The sequence below is a fragment of the Xiphophorus maculatus genome, chromosome 13, assembly GCF_002775205.1.
Source record: "Xiphophorus maculatus strain JP 163 A chromosome 13, X_maculatus-5.0-male, whole genome shotgun sequence".
NCBI classification, from domain to species: domain Eukaryota; kingdom Metazoa; phylum Chordata; class Actinopteri; order Cyprinodontiformes; family Poeciliidae; genus Xiphophorus; species Xiphophorus maculatus.
Window position 1 is genome coordinate 24,440,544 of NC_036455.1, and position 20,394 is coordinate 24,460,937.

At 37.3% G+C, this 20,394-nt stretch overlaps 1 protein-coding gene across 5 annotated transcripts in view; it reads right to left on the reverse strand.

Annotated features, from left to right (window-relative positions):
* Nucleotides 1-20,394, reverse strand: part of LOC102223278 (protein spire homolog 1-like) — a 31,216-nt gene that overhangs the window by 1,725 nt on the left and 9,097 nt on the right. Inside the window, exons 3-18 of one of the 5 annotated variants that reach the window (XM_014476086.2) lie at nt 14,222-14,491; nt 12,169-12,294; nt 10,405-10,479; nt 10,143-10,307; nt 9,967-10,053; nt 9,297-9,426; nt 8,019-8,060; nt 6,530-6,577; nt 5,600-5,751; nt 5,360-5,441; nt 5,119-5,261; nt 2,042-2,071; nt 1,301-1,438; nt 1,151-1,221; nt 272-299; nt 6-154 (exon numbers count right to left, since the gene is read on the reverse strand). In XM_014476086.2, coding sequence (XP_014331572.1) covers nt 6-154; nt 272-299; nt 1,151-1,221; nt 1,301-1,438; nt 2,042-2,071; nt 5,119-5,261; nt 5,360-5,441; nt 5,600-5,751; nt 6,530-6,577; nt 8,019-8,060; nt 9,297-9,426; nt 9,967-10,053; nt 10,143-10,307; nt 10,405-10,479; nt 12,169-12,294; nt 14,222-14,491 — 1,736 coding nt within the window. Of the gene's footprint in view, nt 1-5; nt 155-271; nt 300-1,150; nt 1,222-1,300; nt 1,439-2,041; nt 2,072-5,118; nt 5,262-5,359; nt 5,442-5,599; nt 5,752-6,529; nt 6,578-8,018; nt 8,061-8,322; nt 8,362-9,296; nt 9,427-9,966; nt 10,054-10,142; nt 10,308-10,404; nt 10,480-12,168; nt 12,295-14,221; nt 14,492-20,394 lie in introns of all 5 variants that reach the window. The other 4 variants (XM_023344993.1, XM_023344995.1, XM_023344994.1 and 1 more) reach the window with 4 other exon arrangements.

Here is a 20,394-nt window from a genome sequence, read left to right on the forward strand (position 1 = left end):
ACAACCTTCGGCGTAGACTGTGTCTGCCGTATCCCGGCGCATGTTTCTCTGGTTCTGGTGGTGCCGAAGCTACACGAGCTACATTGTTAGCACCTGCACTGGGACCAAGAGAGTAGATGGGCAGAGTGGAATAGGGCTTAGATGGTAGCCGCATCTGGAGAGGAAAGAAGAAACAAACTAAATATCTAATACGGATAAAAGGTTTTCACGCAGTTTATTAAGTACATGTTGAGGATTGGTTAAAAAGCATCAAAGGCCTACAGCCTCCTACCTTTTTTGAACACTGGGCGCACACAGGTCTGAAAAAGATGAAACATAACTTTAAAGTTGGATATGACTGAACAAATGGTGAATGAAAACGCAAAAGATAAGGCAGGAAAACCCCACCCGAATTAAATTTTGTTTAAACTTGTCAGTGCGTAGCTAAAAGAACGTAAAAAGCTTCATGTTGTCTCAAGTTGAGCTAGTTTTTCTGATATTTATCAACTCTGCATTTTTCTCCTTTTTACCCCTTTAAAAATATTCCTAAATAATATTTTTTGGATTTATTCATAATTTAATAATATTCTTGACACCCAGATACACTTACAGAACAATAAAATGTTCCCAGATTCTGCAGCTTTTAGTGGCGTCTTGGCCAACGTCGCTCGGCTCTATTTAAAAATCTATTGAGATTTAGACAGGATAAAGCTGAACATTTTGATAACAGTTTGTTGTCTGTGACTTTATTTTATTTTTAAAAATTTTAATAAATAATTCACAAGCGCCACTACTTTATTTGGTAACTATACCCAATGTGAAACACAAAAACGGCTCTCTTTGTTGACCGAGCTTTTGGTTCAATATTGATGCAGCAAATCAAAGACAAAATTTTTGATAGTAAAGGAATGAACATATAAATACTATATGTTTTCTTTACAATACCTATTCAGACTTAGAAAAAAATGATATCGCAAACTGTGTGAGAATCTCATTTATAAACTAATATACTTTCCTCTAGAAAGTATCAATGCAAAATTTCATGCATTTCCAGACTGAACAACTCCCCAAATTTGAAGAGTAGTCATGCCAAGTAAATATAATTTGGCAAATGTTTTACTTAAGTTAAAACCTGTCAAACTGTTGATCAAGATGAATAGTACTGGTTTACCTTTTGCAGAACTGGCAGGTGTAAGACCAGGTGAAGAGGGAGAATTTTTTGGTTCGACATGCAAAGCAGAGCTAAAGAAGGAAAACATGGATGAGGACGAATCCTATACATTCAAAAAATGAACATTTCGACTCAACAAGTGAACTCTACCTTTCCTTTCTTCAGAGCGTTATAGACGTCTTTGTACTGCTGGAACTTCTCCAGCTCTGCCTTGACCAGAACCTGTCTGATGTGCATCACCTCCTCCACCGTCAGAGTCAAACACTCCACAGGATAACAAAACTCCTCCTGCAGGAAAGAAAAAAAAAAAAAAAACACATCACATCTGAAAACCATCACTTGCATTCTTAGAAGAGGAGACAAACATTAGGAATGTGGCGTTTTCTTCCAGTGAGATAAGTGCCACATGAATGGAGCAAAAATACAAAACACCCAGCATCATCTGAAGACCAGAAATGCAGCAATATGGGAGAAATGGAAACACAAACCGTTCACATGAATGATGACGAGGAAATTATGACAAAGAGGATGAGTGCAGAATCTGCAGGTGATCTACAAACTTCCAGTAGGTTAATTTGGATTTTCTAGAAATGTTGTATTTACTCGTCATCCTAATTTACTTATTTGCACATGGGTTTATAACAAACAACACCTGCAGTTCTGCAAGAAAAACTCCAACAAATTTCTCCACTGAGGAATTTTCTCCCACCTTCTGTCTTGTTTCATAAACCAGCTTATGCTAATTTCAGTCACTCCACAGACGGTACTCTCACCCAGACAGACCTTACACAACTCTTTAAGTAAAACCAATCATACAGTGCTGAAGATGGTTTTCCTAACACGGTGATGTTGATGGGATGATCTGATGATGTGCAGTTAACGGTGACATACCGTGACCTGAGCGCTGCCGGCTGCTTCCACCTGACCAGCGGGCGGGAGGAAAGGGAACAGGACACTGAGACTGAAACAGCAGCACCTTGTACTCCAACACGCTTAATCACATGCAGCATGTTTGGTAGAATTTAATAAGACAACTCCGTCATTCAAAGGATATTTTCAGAATGTAATAATTACATTCTGTTATGTAATAATTTACAGCAAACTTAACGGCTCTCCATGTATGGGAAAAAAAGTGAAATCTGATTTCATGAGGTGCGAAACATGAAAGCTGGTCTAATGGCTAAACCGACACCTGAGATTATTAAATTTTCCTCTCGCAATTGCAGTCATTTAGTTCAATTGAAGACACAAAAAGAGCTCAGCTGTTGCCTTTGAGATGTGCAAAAAAATAACTTCCAAGAACTTAGATGTCCCTGCTTGGCTTCCCTAAAACCCTGTTTGTTATTTGTTCTTCGCATTTCATGTAAGAAAAAAATCAGACGGTGATGAACAAACAGGACGCAGACGAAGTCACCTTCCCAGTGGGACTCGCAGTCTGCTGCAGCGTTATATAAAAAAACCCTGACTGCAAGTAAGTTTGTCAGACAGTTTGGCTAACCTGAGTAAATATACTAATGAGGTACAGGAGGAAGCATCAGAAAATGAAGGTAACTGCAAAGATCTGACTGTTTTACTTTCATTACACTAGATAAAACTGACATGTAGAAGGGTGATGTTTCATAGCACCATAAAAACAACCCGTGGGATCTCTGCAGGGGTCAGACAGGTCTTCTGGGCTCAACAACAATCCAGTGTTTCCTCTATTACAGAGGAAACACTGTAATAGAGGTGTTTCCATGTAATAGAGGTGTTTCCATGTCAAAGCTGTTTCCATGCTATGGAAACAGCTTTGACTGTTTTCCATGGCATGGTGATAAATTTGGTGGTTCATCATTATGATGGCGGCATGACTTTGCTGTGCGTGCTGAGAAGCCCGATGTGATCCTTTGGGATTCACAGAATGCGCACGCAAAGGTTTAAAGGGGCCGTATTGTGCATTTTCTAAGCCCATATTGCCATTTTATACCACAATCAAGTAATTATGTTACCCTTAGTTGTTATAAAGATGCTGTATATACCAAATATGACTTAAAAGAAATTTAACTTTGCTATATAAGGCCTTGAAATTGGGCCTCTGTCTCTTTAAAAACTCTCTTTCTGGAACTCCGACATCAGGAAGTTATCACAACAGCATTCCTCTACTAACTCTTTAACAACATTTTTACCAACTTTGAAATGAGAAGTAGCTCTTATCTGCTCAGTCGATCTGCAATTCCACCAGGTGTCTGCTAATTGTTGCCGGCTAGTCTGAAGGAGCTGAGTGGAGGAATTGGGTAGGGGCACTTGATAAACTCAGGCATTTTGGACAGCTGAATGGTTGCCATGGGGGATTTAAGGATTTCTTAAACATGCAAGAAAAGAATCAAGGCAACACTCTAGATATGTTTTTGATGACAGAATAACATTATAACATGATACAGAGCTCAAAAAAGTGTATTTTACATAATACTGGTAGTGATTAAGCATAGGATTGTGGGTGTTTAGCTGAAGCACAGAAATATCAGCAGTTTGGTTGAATTCAAAGGGTAGGAAATACATATGCAATATATGCATTGCATTGATTAAAACAGTAACATTAATATTGAATATTAATATCATTACAAATTTTCACATTGATGCATTTGGTGCTAAAAATTATCACTCAGCGCTCTAAGTGACCAGGTTTATTGCCACAGCTCAGTTACAAGGGCCATGATTTGCCATTGTCATGCATGTAACAGAAATTATCTCAAAAAGCTGAAATACACAAAAAAGCAATTTAATTACCAGTTTTAGATGTCAATTTTCTCATATGTCAAACCTTTTCTAGACATTAGAGACTCAGGCTTAGCTCCAAAGTCCCGAAAATAAGTAGTGAGAAGGAACATATTCCCCAAATGGCCCTCTTAGCGCAGCAGTCCTGTGGTTTCAATTACATCCTGTCAGCCTCTCTAGAATCATACGACTGAGCACAGAAAAGCTCAGCCGGTGACTTCATTGTAAACAAATAAGTAGTCACAGGACAGGAGGACATTAAGCTGACATTTTCAACTGCTACTGTTGCTGCTAAACGTAACCACAGTAATAACACAGACTTATTTAATTATTAGACTAATAAAAATTGCAAAAAAAAGTATAGATTGCTTTGATTAAAGGTTTTATTTTTTGACATGTCATAAGAAAGCTTATGTTTTAAACTCCTAAGGTGAGTAGGCTGATATTTTTGTAGCAAATAAATGAACAGCAGCTTCTAGTCTCAACATATTTGCTGTGATTTAGTCGACTGGACAGCAGGCAGGTCAGTTGACCACAAAGAATGCGGTGATTGTTTAATAAGTGACTGGAAATTTCCGTTCGACAGGTCTGACCAGTAATGGTTGCTTAAAAGAAACTATTTGTTTTCATCTCGGACCACACCTTAACTAATCGCGCAAAGATGCATTTTTTTCTTTGCCTGTCAGTCATAAACTTTTTACTGAGAGCAAAGTCTTTTTTGTTTTATTTATTGTGTCTTTTTTTTTATTTTTTATTTTGTCTTACTGGAAGATATTTTGGAACATTCTTCACTGGAACATTCTTCCAGTGTTCTTGACAAAATGTGCTGGTCTTTGAGAAGGTAAACTTGCATTATGCTGCCATTATCAAAATATTACATGAAAATGGTCTCAAAACAATTTTAACATTTATCACAATCATTTCTTAGGTAATTTGTTACTGTGGCAGGCCTGAACAACTCCCACCTTTATAAGTCTATAAAAATATTAACCAAAAGCATGTATTTGATTACTTTTCTTAGTTTATTAAAGCATCAAATAAAGATTTGGGCCAACCAAAACGCTCATCTCTACCAAAGAGCCTGAAGCACAATTTTCTCTTGTGTGTGTTACATTACTAAAAGAAAAACAGCTTTAACCTCAATGAAACATGGATAGGAAAAACATGACTTGCATATCTCTAGTAGTAACATATAACTCCCTCAGTTAACTCACCAACGACTTGGAGCTCTGCTTGGACGGTGGTGCAAAAGACCGAACAAAAGCAGGAGCCTCCCTCTCCATAGAGTGCCGCCTCTGAAGAGTCTGGTGCTTCTCTGGCTGAGGAGTGGCGGAAACGGGCAGAAACTTCGGAGGTGCTGTAGGTAATAAAACATTTAAACAGGAATGGATGAAGAGAGGGAGGGTGTAACTGATTTAATATTTCTACTAAAGACTCCTCTGTGTTAGATCACACCTTTCTTCTCCGCAACAATCTCAGGAGATGTGTCCTCCAGTAAAGACGTGGACCTACTGGAGCTGCTCTTTGTGGGCTCCTCCTGTTAGTCGGATAATAACACACCGTTAAATAAAACTGTGTATTAAAAGCCCAAATAAAGCTCTCAAGATACTGGAACATTAATAGATTTCCTGATTTTCTTCTCCACAGACATACAGATGATCATTCGGTGTGATTGGAAGCAGCCAGAAGACTCACATCAGATTCGGAGCTGTCCAGTTCAGCCAGTGTGGGAGCTTTGAGGAGCCTCTTCCTCTGGCTCAGCTGCTGCGCTCTTTGAGGGGTTCCTGTCATCCCACTGGCCAGAGAGTGGGTGCTGCCAGCCAACTTCCTCTGCCCATCAGGAGATGCTGAGGGGTCAAAAATGCCTCATTCAGATTTTTCCAAGTCGCCACTAAGGCAAATAAACCGGCTTATGTTTCAGGGTTGAAACAATTAATCGGATTGATCAATTATTGATATCATTGTCAACTAATTTAATTATCGATTAATCTTATACAAACTGGAAAAAAAATTGTTTTGATGAAGAACAATGCCGTGAGAGCAGTAATTAAGCCAAACCTGTACAAGTAAAATATATATTTTGCAATTAAGATAAAAAAAAACTTTGTAAATGTGTTCTACCCAAAACTCTTCAAGTGGCACCTGGTTCAAATTCTGTAAAGAAATCTCCTATTAACCACCTTTTCCATCCAATTATTGATTTGTTAATTAAAAAATAAACACATTATTTATATCATTTTAACAGGTTATAACAGTTTATTAGCCATAAACTGTATTGTGAAAGATCAGCAGAAAGGACTGAACTTCCACATGTTGATGTTAATATTTATTTTTTTGCTGCAGATACGTCCTTAATGATAAAACGTTCACTGTGTTATTAAATTTTTTTCCAATAAAAATATTTAGTTTCCTGTTGAAAAGAGAAATGAAATTATTTGTTGGCATCTTTTAATATATTTCTAATGTTGCATAAAAAAGGCTTAAATGAAAAACCTACAAAATGTGACTGTATTTTTTATCCGATTAATCGTCTAATTGATTACTAAAGTAATGTTTAGTTGCAGCCCTATTTATGTTGCAGATCATCTCCATGGTGATTAAATGAACCAGCGGTTCGTGTTTTACCTGGACTGCGGAACAAGTCCTGAGGGGTGCTGATGCTTTTCCCTGCACCTGAAGGTAAATTCAGCAAACATCACATTCAGCTGGAGTGGAAACAGATACACATTTCTTGCTAATGCTGAACAAGAGGATAGGTCCAAGTGCGATGATACTAGAGACTGCTGTGGTGCTCCACAATCAGGCATAAACAGGTTGTGCATCAGAGCTAAAAGCACAAAGGGAAAGGTACATGAAGGGATGTGTCAAAAAACCAGAGGAAGACGATGAGTGCAGCCACAGTGCAAAGGTTTACTGTCATCCTCCTGTGAGGATTAACGTCACATTAAAACTGTCATCTGCCTTTCACCTACATGTGAGCCAAACCACTGACAGCAGCGTTATATAATTTCCACATATTTATCAGAGAGGGCAGATTACAGTGACCAGGCTGCAGAGACAGAGCAGAGTGCTGGTTTGTAAAGTCACATCAGAAAATGTCTGAAAATGTCTGGTTTGACAGAAATTTACAAGCACTGATTAATGCATTGAATGTCATTTCTGGACTTTTTGCTACTTTGCCAAGTTCTGGAAGAAAAGCTAAACTATACATTCAGATGAAAGAAAATTGACTGTAATGTTCAGGAACACTTAATAAATTTTCAAAAACATGAGCAGACATACATTTCTTCCTAATGTTGAACAGCAGGATAGGACCAGAGACCGAGCTGTAGTGGCCTACATTTAGGCATTGAGACTCAAGTTAAACTACTGGAACAAGAGTGTGTCTGTTCAGAGTGAAGACAGTTTTCTGTCACCACAGAATGAGAGAGGGCTGACCAAGAAAGACACAGACATCTTAAAGCTTGACTGAAATTTGCCTGTGCTGACAAGCAAAATGCATTTCGGAGAAAAGTCCTACGCTCAGATGAGACAAAAGTTGAGCTTTTTGGTCACAATGGCAATAGGTACATCCATAGGAGTCAAGATAAGGCTTTCAAACCTAAAAAACTCTGTACCAACTGTCAAAGTTATACACCATCCTTAAAAGCAGTAACAATCAAACAAACTTTACCAATTAAACCAAAAGAGGGAAGCTTGTCGATGGGAACAAAATTAGTTGTTTCACAATGACTTCGTAGTCAGCCCACCCTGGAAAACAAATCATTAAAAGCTCAAAGTGAAAGACATTCATGTCCATGATGAGTGTATGTAAACTTCTAACCAGACTTGTATGTATTATATTTCTATACTACTTCTAATGTTACCTCCAAAACAAAAGAAAAACGTTTAAATGCCAGACATACTCAGGTTAAGTTGCACTGTGTTGACTCGGCGTCCCCCTGTGGTGCTTTTATCAAAATAACAAGTGTGTGACACTGGAGTGTGTTTTTTATACAACTGTACAAGACAACTATATTATAAAATTATGGAGAAGGAGAAGCTTATTCTAAAAACAGCCTGGAATGACACACAAATGTTATAATAAGAACACAATGACTGCCATGAAATTTACCTGATGAGTCAAAACTGTAAGACATGCTCAGAGGTCGCATGACTAACAGAAATGCCCATGTTTGGAGGAAAAAAGGAAAAAGAAAATGTTAAAATGAACAGTGATGTTAAATAGTAAATTCGGAAAGTTAGAATTTTAAAAACAAGCCGAGCTCAGATTAACCACAAGTGTTTCACAAAGATGGATAGTTTTGAAGCAACAGAGCCACGTTACCCTCCAGATACCAACAGAGAAACTGATCCATAATTTGATGGCCCATTTTGAGATGTAAATAACATTATTTTAAGGCAAAATACAGACTTACCAAGTAGTTTTTTGGGAGGTTTCATTTTATTCTGACCATCTGAGTACAAAACATTTACCTTGTTAGATTTTCTCAACTGCATGTTGAATACAACAAAAAGGATTATTTCTAATCAGGCACTGCAGTAAAGGGCCATTTAATGCTTTTTTGGGGGACATGGACCCTTTTTCTCAAAACACTTAGACTTGTTAAATCTCTCTATATAGAGAGAGAGAGAGTATATATAAAGTATTTAAAGCAGAGTTTTTCATCTACGATAAATTTATTCTTTGTATCAAGAAATAGAAACCAAAACCAGTGTAACAAGACTCACAGGTCCAGTGTTAAATAATGATCTCAGAAGATCCTCAGGCCAAAAAATGTACTGAAAACTGGGGGTGGGGGGAATTCCAGATCTGGAATATAGCCTAAATTTAGATGTGGCAAATTTAAGATAAAAGATCTCATCTGCCCATAAATTAATACGATAAGCTCCTGGTTTGAAAAAAATACATATATTAACAGTGTAAGCAAGAAAGCCATTTATCCAAACTTAATTTCCTTTTTTGAAGAACTGGGGGGAAAAAAAAAAAATTCAACTTTCCTAGACTTTTCAAGACTTTGTAGAAACTCTGCGAACTGAAAGAAAATTTAATGTGAAATAAACTTGACTGAATAATTATAACAATTAAAACTAATTTATGCAACCCTTTAAAATAAAAGGACCTTCCCTTACCAGGAATGTCAAATAAAATCAGGCTAAAAAACAAATGAAGGTTCAGTGCTTTTACTCTGTGTAAACCTTGTTTAAACACGTTGACATATCTGGAAAAATGTGACGCTGCTCTAAGTTTGTTTTTTCTATACCCAGAAAAAAATCAACAACAGCCATGCGCTAAGTTACCACTAAGAATGTCTTCCACTCAGTAGAGAATAATTAGCTAACCAATTCTGCTTGGATGCCAGGCTGTACGCATCATTTCCGTGCGCCTCACCTAGACGGTGCCTTCGAATCATGTCAGGTGAAACCGGCCGGAGCTTCCTTTCAGCCTTGATGTCCTCCAGCAGTCGCTCGTGGAGACTCCGCGGGCGTGGAGGATGGGGCTTGAGCTTACGGGCTGAAACCTGAAATAGTAGCACGAGTGAGATCTTGGTAGGAATGAAAACTAGAATAACTTTTTGTTTATTGCATAAATTCATATTGTTACGCTAAAGTAACATGAAATGCAGGATATTCTATAAGGTTCGTTGTCAGCCACACCGTTTTTTTTCCTAAAAGGTTCATCTACATGTTTCCACAGAAATTTAAACAAAAGATCCAGTAATCACCTACGTTAGATGGTCTGACAGGTATTTTTTAAAAAATTATGATGCCACAAACTTTTGAAATGCTCGAATAAAAGGAAAACAGGTCCACAGCATCATGGATCCTCCACATTATAGATAACAGTGATCATGAATTCTTTGACACGATGAAAAGTGTTTGTCAGGTGATTTTGAAATGTATTACTATATCTTGAAAATAGAATTTCTTTCTGCTCCGCTTACATTTTAATCCATGTGAGCTTATACTACTATAATATAGAATACACTTATTTTAACTAAGTGTAAAGGGTGCTGAATTTGCTGTATCTCTTGCATTACAGTAAATTTAGAGCTGCTTACAGGGTTAAGAGGAGGCCGTGACCTGATGAATTCAAGGATGATTTCATGTGCGCTCTTCTTTAGTCGTGGGGGGATGTCTCCATTCACCTGGAACAGCAAAATTCGATTTGATTAAAATGATCCAACATTGGATGTATATAAAAATAAAAGCAGTACCATAGGGGTAAATCCCTTACCATGACTTTTCTCAGTTTGTAGCGTTTGGAACGGATGTCGTCCATCAGCATTTCGTACGGCGTGAGCTGGTATTCAATGGGCAGCGGGTTGTACTGCCGTTCCTGAACCTTCTTTAACTTCACACCGTGTCGTAGGTCGCGCATCACCTGCACCCAGAAGCGGGCCTGTGTGGAATATGTTTAATGTTAAGTTAGGTAATACAGCAGCTTTATATTTACCACCACATGGTTATATTTTAAATCTACCAGTGTTTTCTCTCACCCAGTCAGCATTTTGCAGCTCATTGAGGTCTTTCTCAGGTTCGTCCTGCGTCTCACCTTCCATCCGCCGAAGGTTCTGGTCAACAAGAAACGAGGGGAAAACAACATGTCTACATTCAGAGTATGGCCAAGCATCAAGCTGAACTAGTCATGGACAAACTACCGATGTTATCGTAGTGAACATGCTGTGTAATGAGTGAATGTTGTCTCACATGATCCTGAAAATAACCATCTCATCCTGTGTCAACAGCACGCCAGAGGATATAAAATAATCAAATTGCCTTTTTTGATGGCGGTTAACGTGCCTCTAATGAATCTGCTGTGCGAGCTACGCTCAGTTTTGTTTTCGAAATGTCAGTGGTTTCACACACATAACCGTTACATTCTGTCGTTTTAAAGTAAAATATTGGTATGCTATAACTTGATGTGCTTTTCTTTTTGCAAATTCTCAAGTTCACTTTGACTTACTAGAAAGATAAAGCTGAGCTGAAGTTTTAATACATGTATTACCTTTGCATGTGGTTCCTTCAAAATTTTTATGACCAAACTATACTTTTTTACTTTTAATTTGGGAACTATATTTTTGTTTTCTGTACTCTACTTTGTTTTCCCATATTTATTCCCACCTGGATATCCTTAAAATAAATTCTATATTTTCTAAGGTTTTTCCAGACTTGTAAGCATTGTTTTCTATTGATACCTGCTACAATGTACATATATCTTCACCTCTCATTTATTGAGACAACCCTCGTTTCTCATTAACACAAATCAAAGTACTGTACACTTAAATTAGCCTCTCTTTCTGGATCTTCTGGAAAGAAGAGGGGATTTTACAAAAACAAGAGGTAAACAAGTGAAGTAACGTAAAAAAAATAAAAATAACAACCCCTAACTAACCAAGTTTGTAAGCAAACCCATTGAAGATCTAAAGCATGTTCCCTGCTTTAATGAGGTTAAAACTGATTCTATAAGTACACCATGTGCTGCCTAAGGCTTTCTGGATGAATCATGCCTGCAGCCATAGATAGAGTGCAGCTATCGCACACTTCAAACATGATTACCTAAATGTTAATTTAATCAGTTAAAATATATTTACGGTAGATTTTTAAACCCAACTTCTCTTCTTCATACCCTTCACAGTAGACATTAATCTGTCATGTTCAGGTTGAATAAACATGATAATGACACCATCCTTGTTTAATTGTATTATTTCTTATTGGTTAATCATGTTATTTTGACTATCGTGTCTCAAAAAGAGAAAAAAATTTCTCTCGACTGCTCTCAGTTTCTGCTCTTTACCAGCGTCTGACACCAGAGACAGGACGCCACATCACATCTGAACAGAATGAAGTAACACCGGGCGCCGCAGTCGAGAGCTCAGCTGGACAAACGCTTTCATTCATCCTGCCTCAGGAATGTATTTTCCTTTTTTGCTTGGACTGTATTTATCTTTATCAACTGGTAAACTCCAGTTGGTAACGATAGTTCGGTACTTTCTCAAAAACTCTTATCCAGTTAGAGACATTTTCCTTTTGTTTTCACCGTTTGGCGTAGAATGACTGTTTTTAATTTTGGCAGGCAAAAGGGAACAATTCACACACACAACTACTTCACTTTTGGCAGGTAAACATAAGCAAAGGTTACTGAAGGTCTTTGAGCTCAGAAAGGAGCTCAGGCGTCCTTAATTTTTACATCTGTAATGCAGAGATGTGACCACGTGGTAAAACAGGTCAAAATGGTCTGGTAATATCAAGATTTTTCTCACCTCCTTGGCACATTTTATCTTCTCCAGAAACGTGTGAAGTTCCCTTGTCTCGGCATAAAGAGCTCGGCACACGGCCAGGTAATGGTTCGGTGCATCAGATGGGCTGGGCAGATGGGAAGAACATATCTACAGAAGTAAAAGGGACAAAACAGTCGATGACTAAAAGCTTTTTGGAGTGCATGACGTACGTAAATTGTGCATTTTAGCTCATTCCAAAGTATTCATCTCTTAGAAATACAAAATAATGTATTCTCATTGTTAAAATATAATACAACTGAGCATTTCATATCAAGTGTCTCATTTGTGCGTTTTTTGTAGTCAGAAAGAATCAGTGACTTATTTTACTTTTATTTCATTTTATTGTTTTATTTTTTTTTTAATTTAATTTCTGACCTGTATATTCTGTTTTTTGGCTAATACAAAATTCTTTTCAAAGCAGTGTAACATATACAGGTTCATTAACATTCACTAGGTTTGGGAAAATATGACCACAAATGAAAAAATAAAGTGCATCAAGATCCTTAATAGAAGCAAATGTTTTACATTTATCAGAATGTTAGGGGAATTACAAAATTAACCCCATTATCCATCAAAGCAAATGCGCATAAAAGGTCAGAGCTAATCAAGAGGTAGCTGTCTGATTTCAATTGATTATTGGTCTGTCAACCAGCACCGGGAGGGACACCAACCTGAAAAAAGTTAGAGTCAGACAGGAAGACATTTTTATTCCTAACCGCATGCTGACAACATCACTGAAACCACAACAGTGAAAAAAAGAGAACAAAAATATCCAAGGTGAACCTGATGATCCAGTTAGTGGACCAATGTCTGACTAGCTCTTCCTGCACACCATTTACGGCTGTCCCCTTTCACATATTCCAGTGATTGGCAGAACAAAAGCCAACTGCTAGAGAAAAAACATGTCACCAAATTATGTCCAAGTGAACAAAGACGAAGACCAGATGAATGACATTGTTCTGATGTTTGTCTGATGGGCGTGACCGGGATGACTCGGAAAATTGTTTCTCAGATAAATGACTCCTGACAAGTGAAAGTACCAGCAGCGAAACATGGCTGCATCAAGTATGTTGTTTGTACAAAAAACAATTATCAGGTTATAGGTGCTTTTTTCTTACTGTTGATCCTTTTACTTTTTTGTAACCCTGGTCTTTCAATGACATTTTTTTATTAGATTTTAATCTTCATTTATTTATTTATCTCTAAAAGAAAAAAAAGAGTGTTTACACTTAGGCAGTTTAACTGCCTTTTATACCCAGCAGCTACTTGTGGACCTTACGGTGTGACGACTCCCAACATATGGATTTATTTACACCTGGAGTGCTGATGATGTGAAGCTGCTCTGCTCTCTTCACAACTTTAACATAAAATGTAAATACAAGTTGGAGGACTCACATGGCCAAAATGAACATAAAGAGTATTTTATAGAAGCTGCATATTTACCTACTTTTGATTTTTTATAATAAGTAGGTGTGCCTTTTCACTCTTATGAATTGACAAACATCAATGGCACAAGCACAACAAAACATTTTTAGGCTAATTATAGAAGTGTGAGGATTTTCTTACCCACGAGAAATGGCAAACAACTTTCTCATGACTTAACATCAATACCTGCATCAGATCCATCCACAAGCAAGAAGGTCAGCTGCTACATGCCAACATTAATCAACAAAAAGCTATTTAAATTTATTTTCAATAGCTCAATTGTACTTACTGCAGTGCAACGAAAGGAGCACTGCCTTTTAAGGTCACATGAAAACAAAAAGCTTCTGTGCCTTGAAAAAATGTATAAAAAGTTCCCGGTTCTCCCAATTAGTATTTGTAATATTATGGTGAACATTTAATGTCTAGTTTTGCACAACCTGAAATTTTACAGAGCTACTCCAGGGCTGATATTTAGGTTCGGTCTGTCTCTATTAGGTTTATTTATCATATCAATAGGTCCAAACTGACTTAACAAGGGGTTAGCCGTGGAGTAACAAACAGCATAATAGGCATTTAAAATTCATACAATTTTTAGAAATTCTCAACTCACCAAGAGGATGTCTCTGTAACTCTTGACGCTGCTCACTTCGCTGGCAGAGGAAACAGAGTCGAGCTCTTCATCCGCATCGGCTTCCTCACACTCGTCCTCTTCCTCGGTGGCCTCGTAGCCCTCGTCAGGACAAGGGTCGGTCTCAGTTTCCTGTATGTTGGTCATCATGTCGATCAGTCGCTCCAATGGCGGGCTGAGCTCTCGCTCTTCATTCTCTTTGAGGCCATAATCCAGAGCTTTGTAGATCATGACACCCAGGGAATAAATAACCTACAAAAGGATGTTGGAAGATATTTTAATGAAGAAAATGTTATTTTTTTTTCTGAATGTCAACTTTATTCACAAGAGCACATCTCATTAGAGTAATTCAATAATTTCCTGTTTGCTTGCTGTGAAGTACTCCACTACTACGATCTTTACAGCTGACAACACAGTTTTACGTTTCGTCCTGTCTGCAAACCCTCATGGAATAATCTCACTGTATGTCTGAGAACAAGCAGAGTTCCACCACCTACAACAAACAGAGAGCGTCTGCAGAGTTAAGGCCACAGATCATGTCCTCAAACCCAAATTTAAAATAAAAGGCACCCATGTCCCTCTAAATTTGCTCATACCAGCACTGCTTCCTCTCATTAATGAGAGAGGAGTGACCCGTCCATCTGCAGCATGTTCAAATTCTTCCTAATGTCTTAAACCACCACCAGACAAAGCTGTTCTTTTACTCCAGCAGGTCCAGTTGGCTTGCTGTGTCATGTCCTCTCCCGATGTCAACTTTAACCAAGTTATGTGGTAAATATTAATCTGCAATGGCCTTGAAATAAGCTTGGGAAAAATCAGTTAATTTATTCTCCAAAATATTTTGGTCCAGGTTGTTTTTTTATCAACTATAGGGATTGTTTATGGGCACATGTTTTTTATTCCCTTGTGTTATACAATTATCAAAATTGTATCTATCACAGGGTGAAGATAAAGTTTCACAACTTGTCGACAACTTTATCTTGCCAGTTATTGATGGCTACAGGCTTGCATATTAACCCACCACCCAAAAGTAAGATAAATAAATTCAGCATATATGGGAAAAGGTGTTAGGGGTGTGGGTGTTTTTTTATATCTGGCTTTTTAAATGTTCAAAATTTCTGAAAATCTGTGAATACTTATTATGTGTAGTGTGAACTAGAATTGAAAACCACAAATTTTATTAGTATAATATTTCCACAGTAATCTTTAAAAAAAATAGCTCACGTTGGAGACAGTGAAGCAATTCTTTTATAAGAGACTTTACTCAAAAACAAACATGAATCAGAATCAGTGTTGCTGTCATTTTTAACACTCCCACGTCTGGATGTCTAGACAAAAAAAAGTCACCTTCATCAATAAAACAGACGTTCAAAGTGATAAAAATTGAAAGAATTTTAGATATTTACTACGGTGAGGACATTCTTAAATGGCATTAATACCATTTAAGAAAAAACAAAAGTATGCTGACACATAATATTTTGAATAACCTGTGAAAGGTTTTTGTCTCCAAGGGACCCAGGTGGAGCTCATACCCAACAGTTAAACGACGCAATGTTTATGTTTTCTTTCCATAGCCAGTTAATACAGCATTCTTACACGGCTGGTTTGCCGGAGACGTGCTGTTCAAAGGGGGAGGTACCCAAACAAAACGCAGCGCTGCATGTGGGTGAAGCTTTTACAGATGCGGGAACAGTACAGCACCTGCCAGAAGTCTGGGAGTGTGCTGGTAAAGACAAGGGCGTTGACTGAGCCTGTGCAAACTCATTAACTTCAACAACAGAGAAGGTAGTTTCTCAAAACTCATTCTGCAAACCACAAAACTTAAAAATGAGTCCTGTCGAGTAACACAGTGTTTGTTGGACTGATAAGGGTTCATATGTTATAAAACAAGCACATTCTCTCAGTTATTTAATGAAATAGTTAATTCTTCATAATAATTATTGTATCAAAGTTACTAGCCATAATCCTAAATACTGTATCTGAACATTGTCAAAGCAGCATAAACCGATAAAAATGTGTTTTCCTTGTTCTAATTATTATGTTATTCTTTTTCTTCAAAGATGTATGCTAATTTTGATCATGACTTTTATGTAAAAGAAAAAGATACCAATTGTAATAGTGTGCATTTATCTGTATGTGTTTTCGGTAGCTCAGGAACCTGAATACTGGTGGCTAAAATATAAAAATGAAGTTGCGATTTAGCAAATCAACAACAAAGGAATTAATTTAATGTAATTTAAGCACAAAACAGAACTGATTTTAGCGTTACAAAATATAATAAAGCATAAAGTCAAAAACAAATTTTCCATATTCATCGTTTCCACAATACATATCCATTCTTTAAACAACCTGGAATAACAATTAAGCAAGTTCTATCTAGGATATGACAATTTAACAAACTGTAATTGTAACAAAAAACTTGTTTCCAAGGGAAAGAGGTCAAAATATTTCTGTAAAAAGTGACCTAAATATTTTACAGAATATTCTATTCTATAGAATCTTTTACAGAAGATTCTATTCAAATCTATAGAATGTTTTTGTTACTTTGAACAATGTAGGCTAGCTGGTATTTTCCTAAAGGAAAATGGGTGTGAACTTAGGAGCACATTTTTCTTGTTCACTTTTTTCAGTAAAAACTGAAACAAACAAGGGAACTAATCCAGGTGCATCAAGCATTTCTACATGTTTTAGGTGCAATATCTGTCAAATATAAAAGGTAAGAAAACAAATAGGAATATAATCAAATATTAGGAGAATTCAAAAACTTTTTTTAATCGATAAAATGGAAAAAGTTGCATAAACTTTCTGCTGCTGCTCTTCTTGGGCAAAGATCAGCTTCCCAGTGTTATACTGTTATTATTTATCTGCCGAGTACGGCAGAGTACGGCTGATAATCCTGTTCCAAGCCCAAAACAAATATCCTATTCCTTACTGCCTTGTTATGCAACATCATAATCCATCTGCAGGACATCATGCGCCGCAGCAGGCAGACAGGGGAGAGGAGGATGATAGAGTTACAGACAGCAAAGGGGGCTTTCATTTAACAAACCAAACAACTGAAGAAGTCTTACTTTCATAATTCAAAAAACATGACCTGCAAAACTTCATTCACTCTGAACCTTTTCACATTTTGTCCCATCACAACCACAAACTCCAAAGTACTTTATTGGAATTTATGTGAGAGACCAACAAACATGGTCCACAACTTTGAAGTACAGAAAAAAAAAACACTTAAACACATAAATTTCAAGACATTCTTTACAAAAAGAACTCAGATGTGCGTGCGTTTGTATTCACTCCCTTTAGGGATTGTGGGAAACTTTTAACAAGACTTTCAATGGCTTCCTTTCAACAACGGTTTTATTTAAAGGGCATTATTTTGTTGTTGTATTATTATATTTTTAGAGTGTATGATGAATAATTGTCCTGTCAGATTCTCTGGGGTTAATACTAGGGGTGGGTAATATTTTGAATATATCATTATCACAATATCAGTGACTGCTTGGAGTGCAATGACTGATGGCTAATATATTCTAATTGTTATGAAAGTGCAATTTACATGCTAATCTAATATTTAGCTAGTTAGTCTTACAGCAGCAGATGTACAAAATAATAAAGTTCTGGAAGCACAAATGATTTACAGAGGAACGAAGAAAACTGACATATTTCACAACTGATATCATCGTCATTTAAAGGTAAAGAGAAGTTCATTTGAATGCAGTCCAAACTTTTCAGATTTTTATTTCTTAAAAATAAAGATAAAAAAAAACAGAACCTAGAGGAATCATTTTCTTTCCATTTCACTTGTTTGCTACTTTGTATTGGCCTGTCACATAAAACCCTCAAAAATGTCTGCTGCAAAATTTGGAAAAGTTTAAGGGGTGCCAGTACTTTTCTAAGGCACTGTAAATTGCTTAAAATAAAAATACCGGTCATACTAAAATAACTCCTTCAACTAGTTCCTAATGGAACAACACCATGTCTGCCTGAGTTCTTTGTGTGGAATTAAATTTAAGAAGGAATGAAAAATAATTATCTTCCCAGCACCCAATCTGAGTGAAGGATGGAGCAGGAAGGTTATTGAAGCATGTTTTAATCACTCGTCTCAATCTTATATAAAGACATCTGACTTAAAGGAATGAGACAGGAAGTGAAGGCAGAGGAGCAGAAGGAAGAAGGAACTGCAGAGGCGTGGCAAACAAATATGTATATGATGGAAGCCTGGGTTGTAAAAGGTATGTGGAGAATATTCTGTGAAAAACCACAATATGAAACTACGACGCATCGAGCTGAGGATGATTCCTGCTGCTGATGATGATGATGATGAATAACATCCATGCAGTACTAGTCAACTGCAGGTAGCGCAGGACATCTCCCACTTTTTAAATGCTTCGTAGGTAATGCGGCAGGATGAGTCACAGGAGCACCGAGACTGAACGAGAGCACCAGTTTCCTGAACCCACAAAGTTCAGAAAAAGGTCAAGCATCATACAAAATGCAGTCAGAATGTCCTGCAGCTTCCCTCAAAGACGACTCGCCTCGCAGTCTAGCATTGGGGGTCACAGTTTTAGGAAGAAGGTAGTGATAACAAGCGAAAGTATTCTTGACATCAACAATACAGTGCTTTTTATTTAAGAACCCCCTTTGTCTGTGTCTGGAATATTTCCTGGTGAAGCAATGATGAATAGTAGTGGAATGTTCTGTTTATGAAAGACTTCATTCTCCTGAAGAAAAAGATGAGCTTAAACGTGATCCATTGACCCATAAGCTCAATAGTGACGTGTTTTCATGAAAATGAATTATGAATGGGCTACAGCATTATATAAGTATCTTTTTATGTTTATTGACACTTGATTTAATATTTAATGATTATGTTGTTAATACAGTTTGTGTTCATTAAACATTTTTTTGCAATGTTAACACAGATTATGTAGGTAAATTCGGAATGTCTTACTAGGGTAAAAATACATCTGGATGTACTTCATAAATGATCTCCAGACATTTGCTCAGGATTTCCTTCTTGTGAACCATTAATTAATTGACTTTATAGCTGTATTACTTTGTGTGGATCCCAATTTATCTCATAGGTGCAAAAAAAACAAAAAACTACTCTATGACATGCAGTAGAAACTGTATATAACTGGGTAAAAATTAATCCTTCCTACCTGACCTGCTGATTTCAATTTTGGCTGATAGATTTTTTTGTTTATAACTGCTGAACCTGTCAGGTATTATAAAGTAACAACACATCTTCAATGTTCCAATTTTATATTGAAAACCATTAAACTATATCAATTAAACACTACAGACATCTGCCAGCCCTCTCTCACCACTAGATTCGTAGTCTGGTTGGTGCCCTGGAAAACAATCCCTGTTAGGTTTATTTTATGTAACAATCCCGCTGCCACCTTCTGATGAGGTACCGCCCTGGAAGGTTGCCCATGTCGCCCATACCAGAAACAGCCACTGCTCACCTCAGTATCTGATTTTCAGACATTTGCAGTGGTAGATGAGCTTGGTGGGTAAGATCTGTAATGGAAAATTTTATTAGGTGCTCCTCACCCCTCTTCTGCTTTAGGTTATCTGCATAGTCTCATCATGAGATTGGTCGAGCTGCTCTCCTATAGACTTCTACAGTGCCGTATAACAGCAGGAGCTCCTTGATCCTAGAGACTATCTGTTACTTCCTCAACGTAGAACTTATCTGCCCTCTTTAGCATCAGAGAACAACTTCCTTTCCTTAACAATAGACAAATGGCCAGACCATCTGTGTTGGGCTCCACAGAATTGTTGGTACATAACAATCAGGGATTCACACCTATTGTCCAATCAAGTCTCTCTTCTCTGACCAGAACCTATAAAAGGAAGCCAGATCCACTGTTGGTCAGAGCAGACTTGACAGACTCCTTTGACTCTGTATTTCTGTTCTCACCTTGCAAGGGCTTTAATAAATTTCTTATTTTCTTTTCATCCAGACTCTTGTTAAAGTAATTTTTTCCACAACAGATCAGATTCAATTGTTAGTATCAGCCAAGTGCAGATCACCCAAAATTAAGAAAATTGGTGCCAATCAATCAGTGCATCTCTAAATTTGGCTCCTATTTGTCAGGAACCATTTACCTATGGGTACCAACTATGTAAAGAACAGCTCTTCA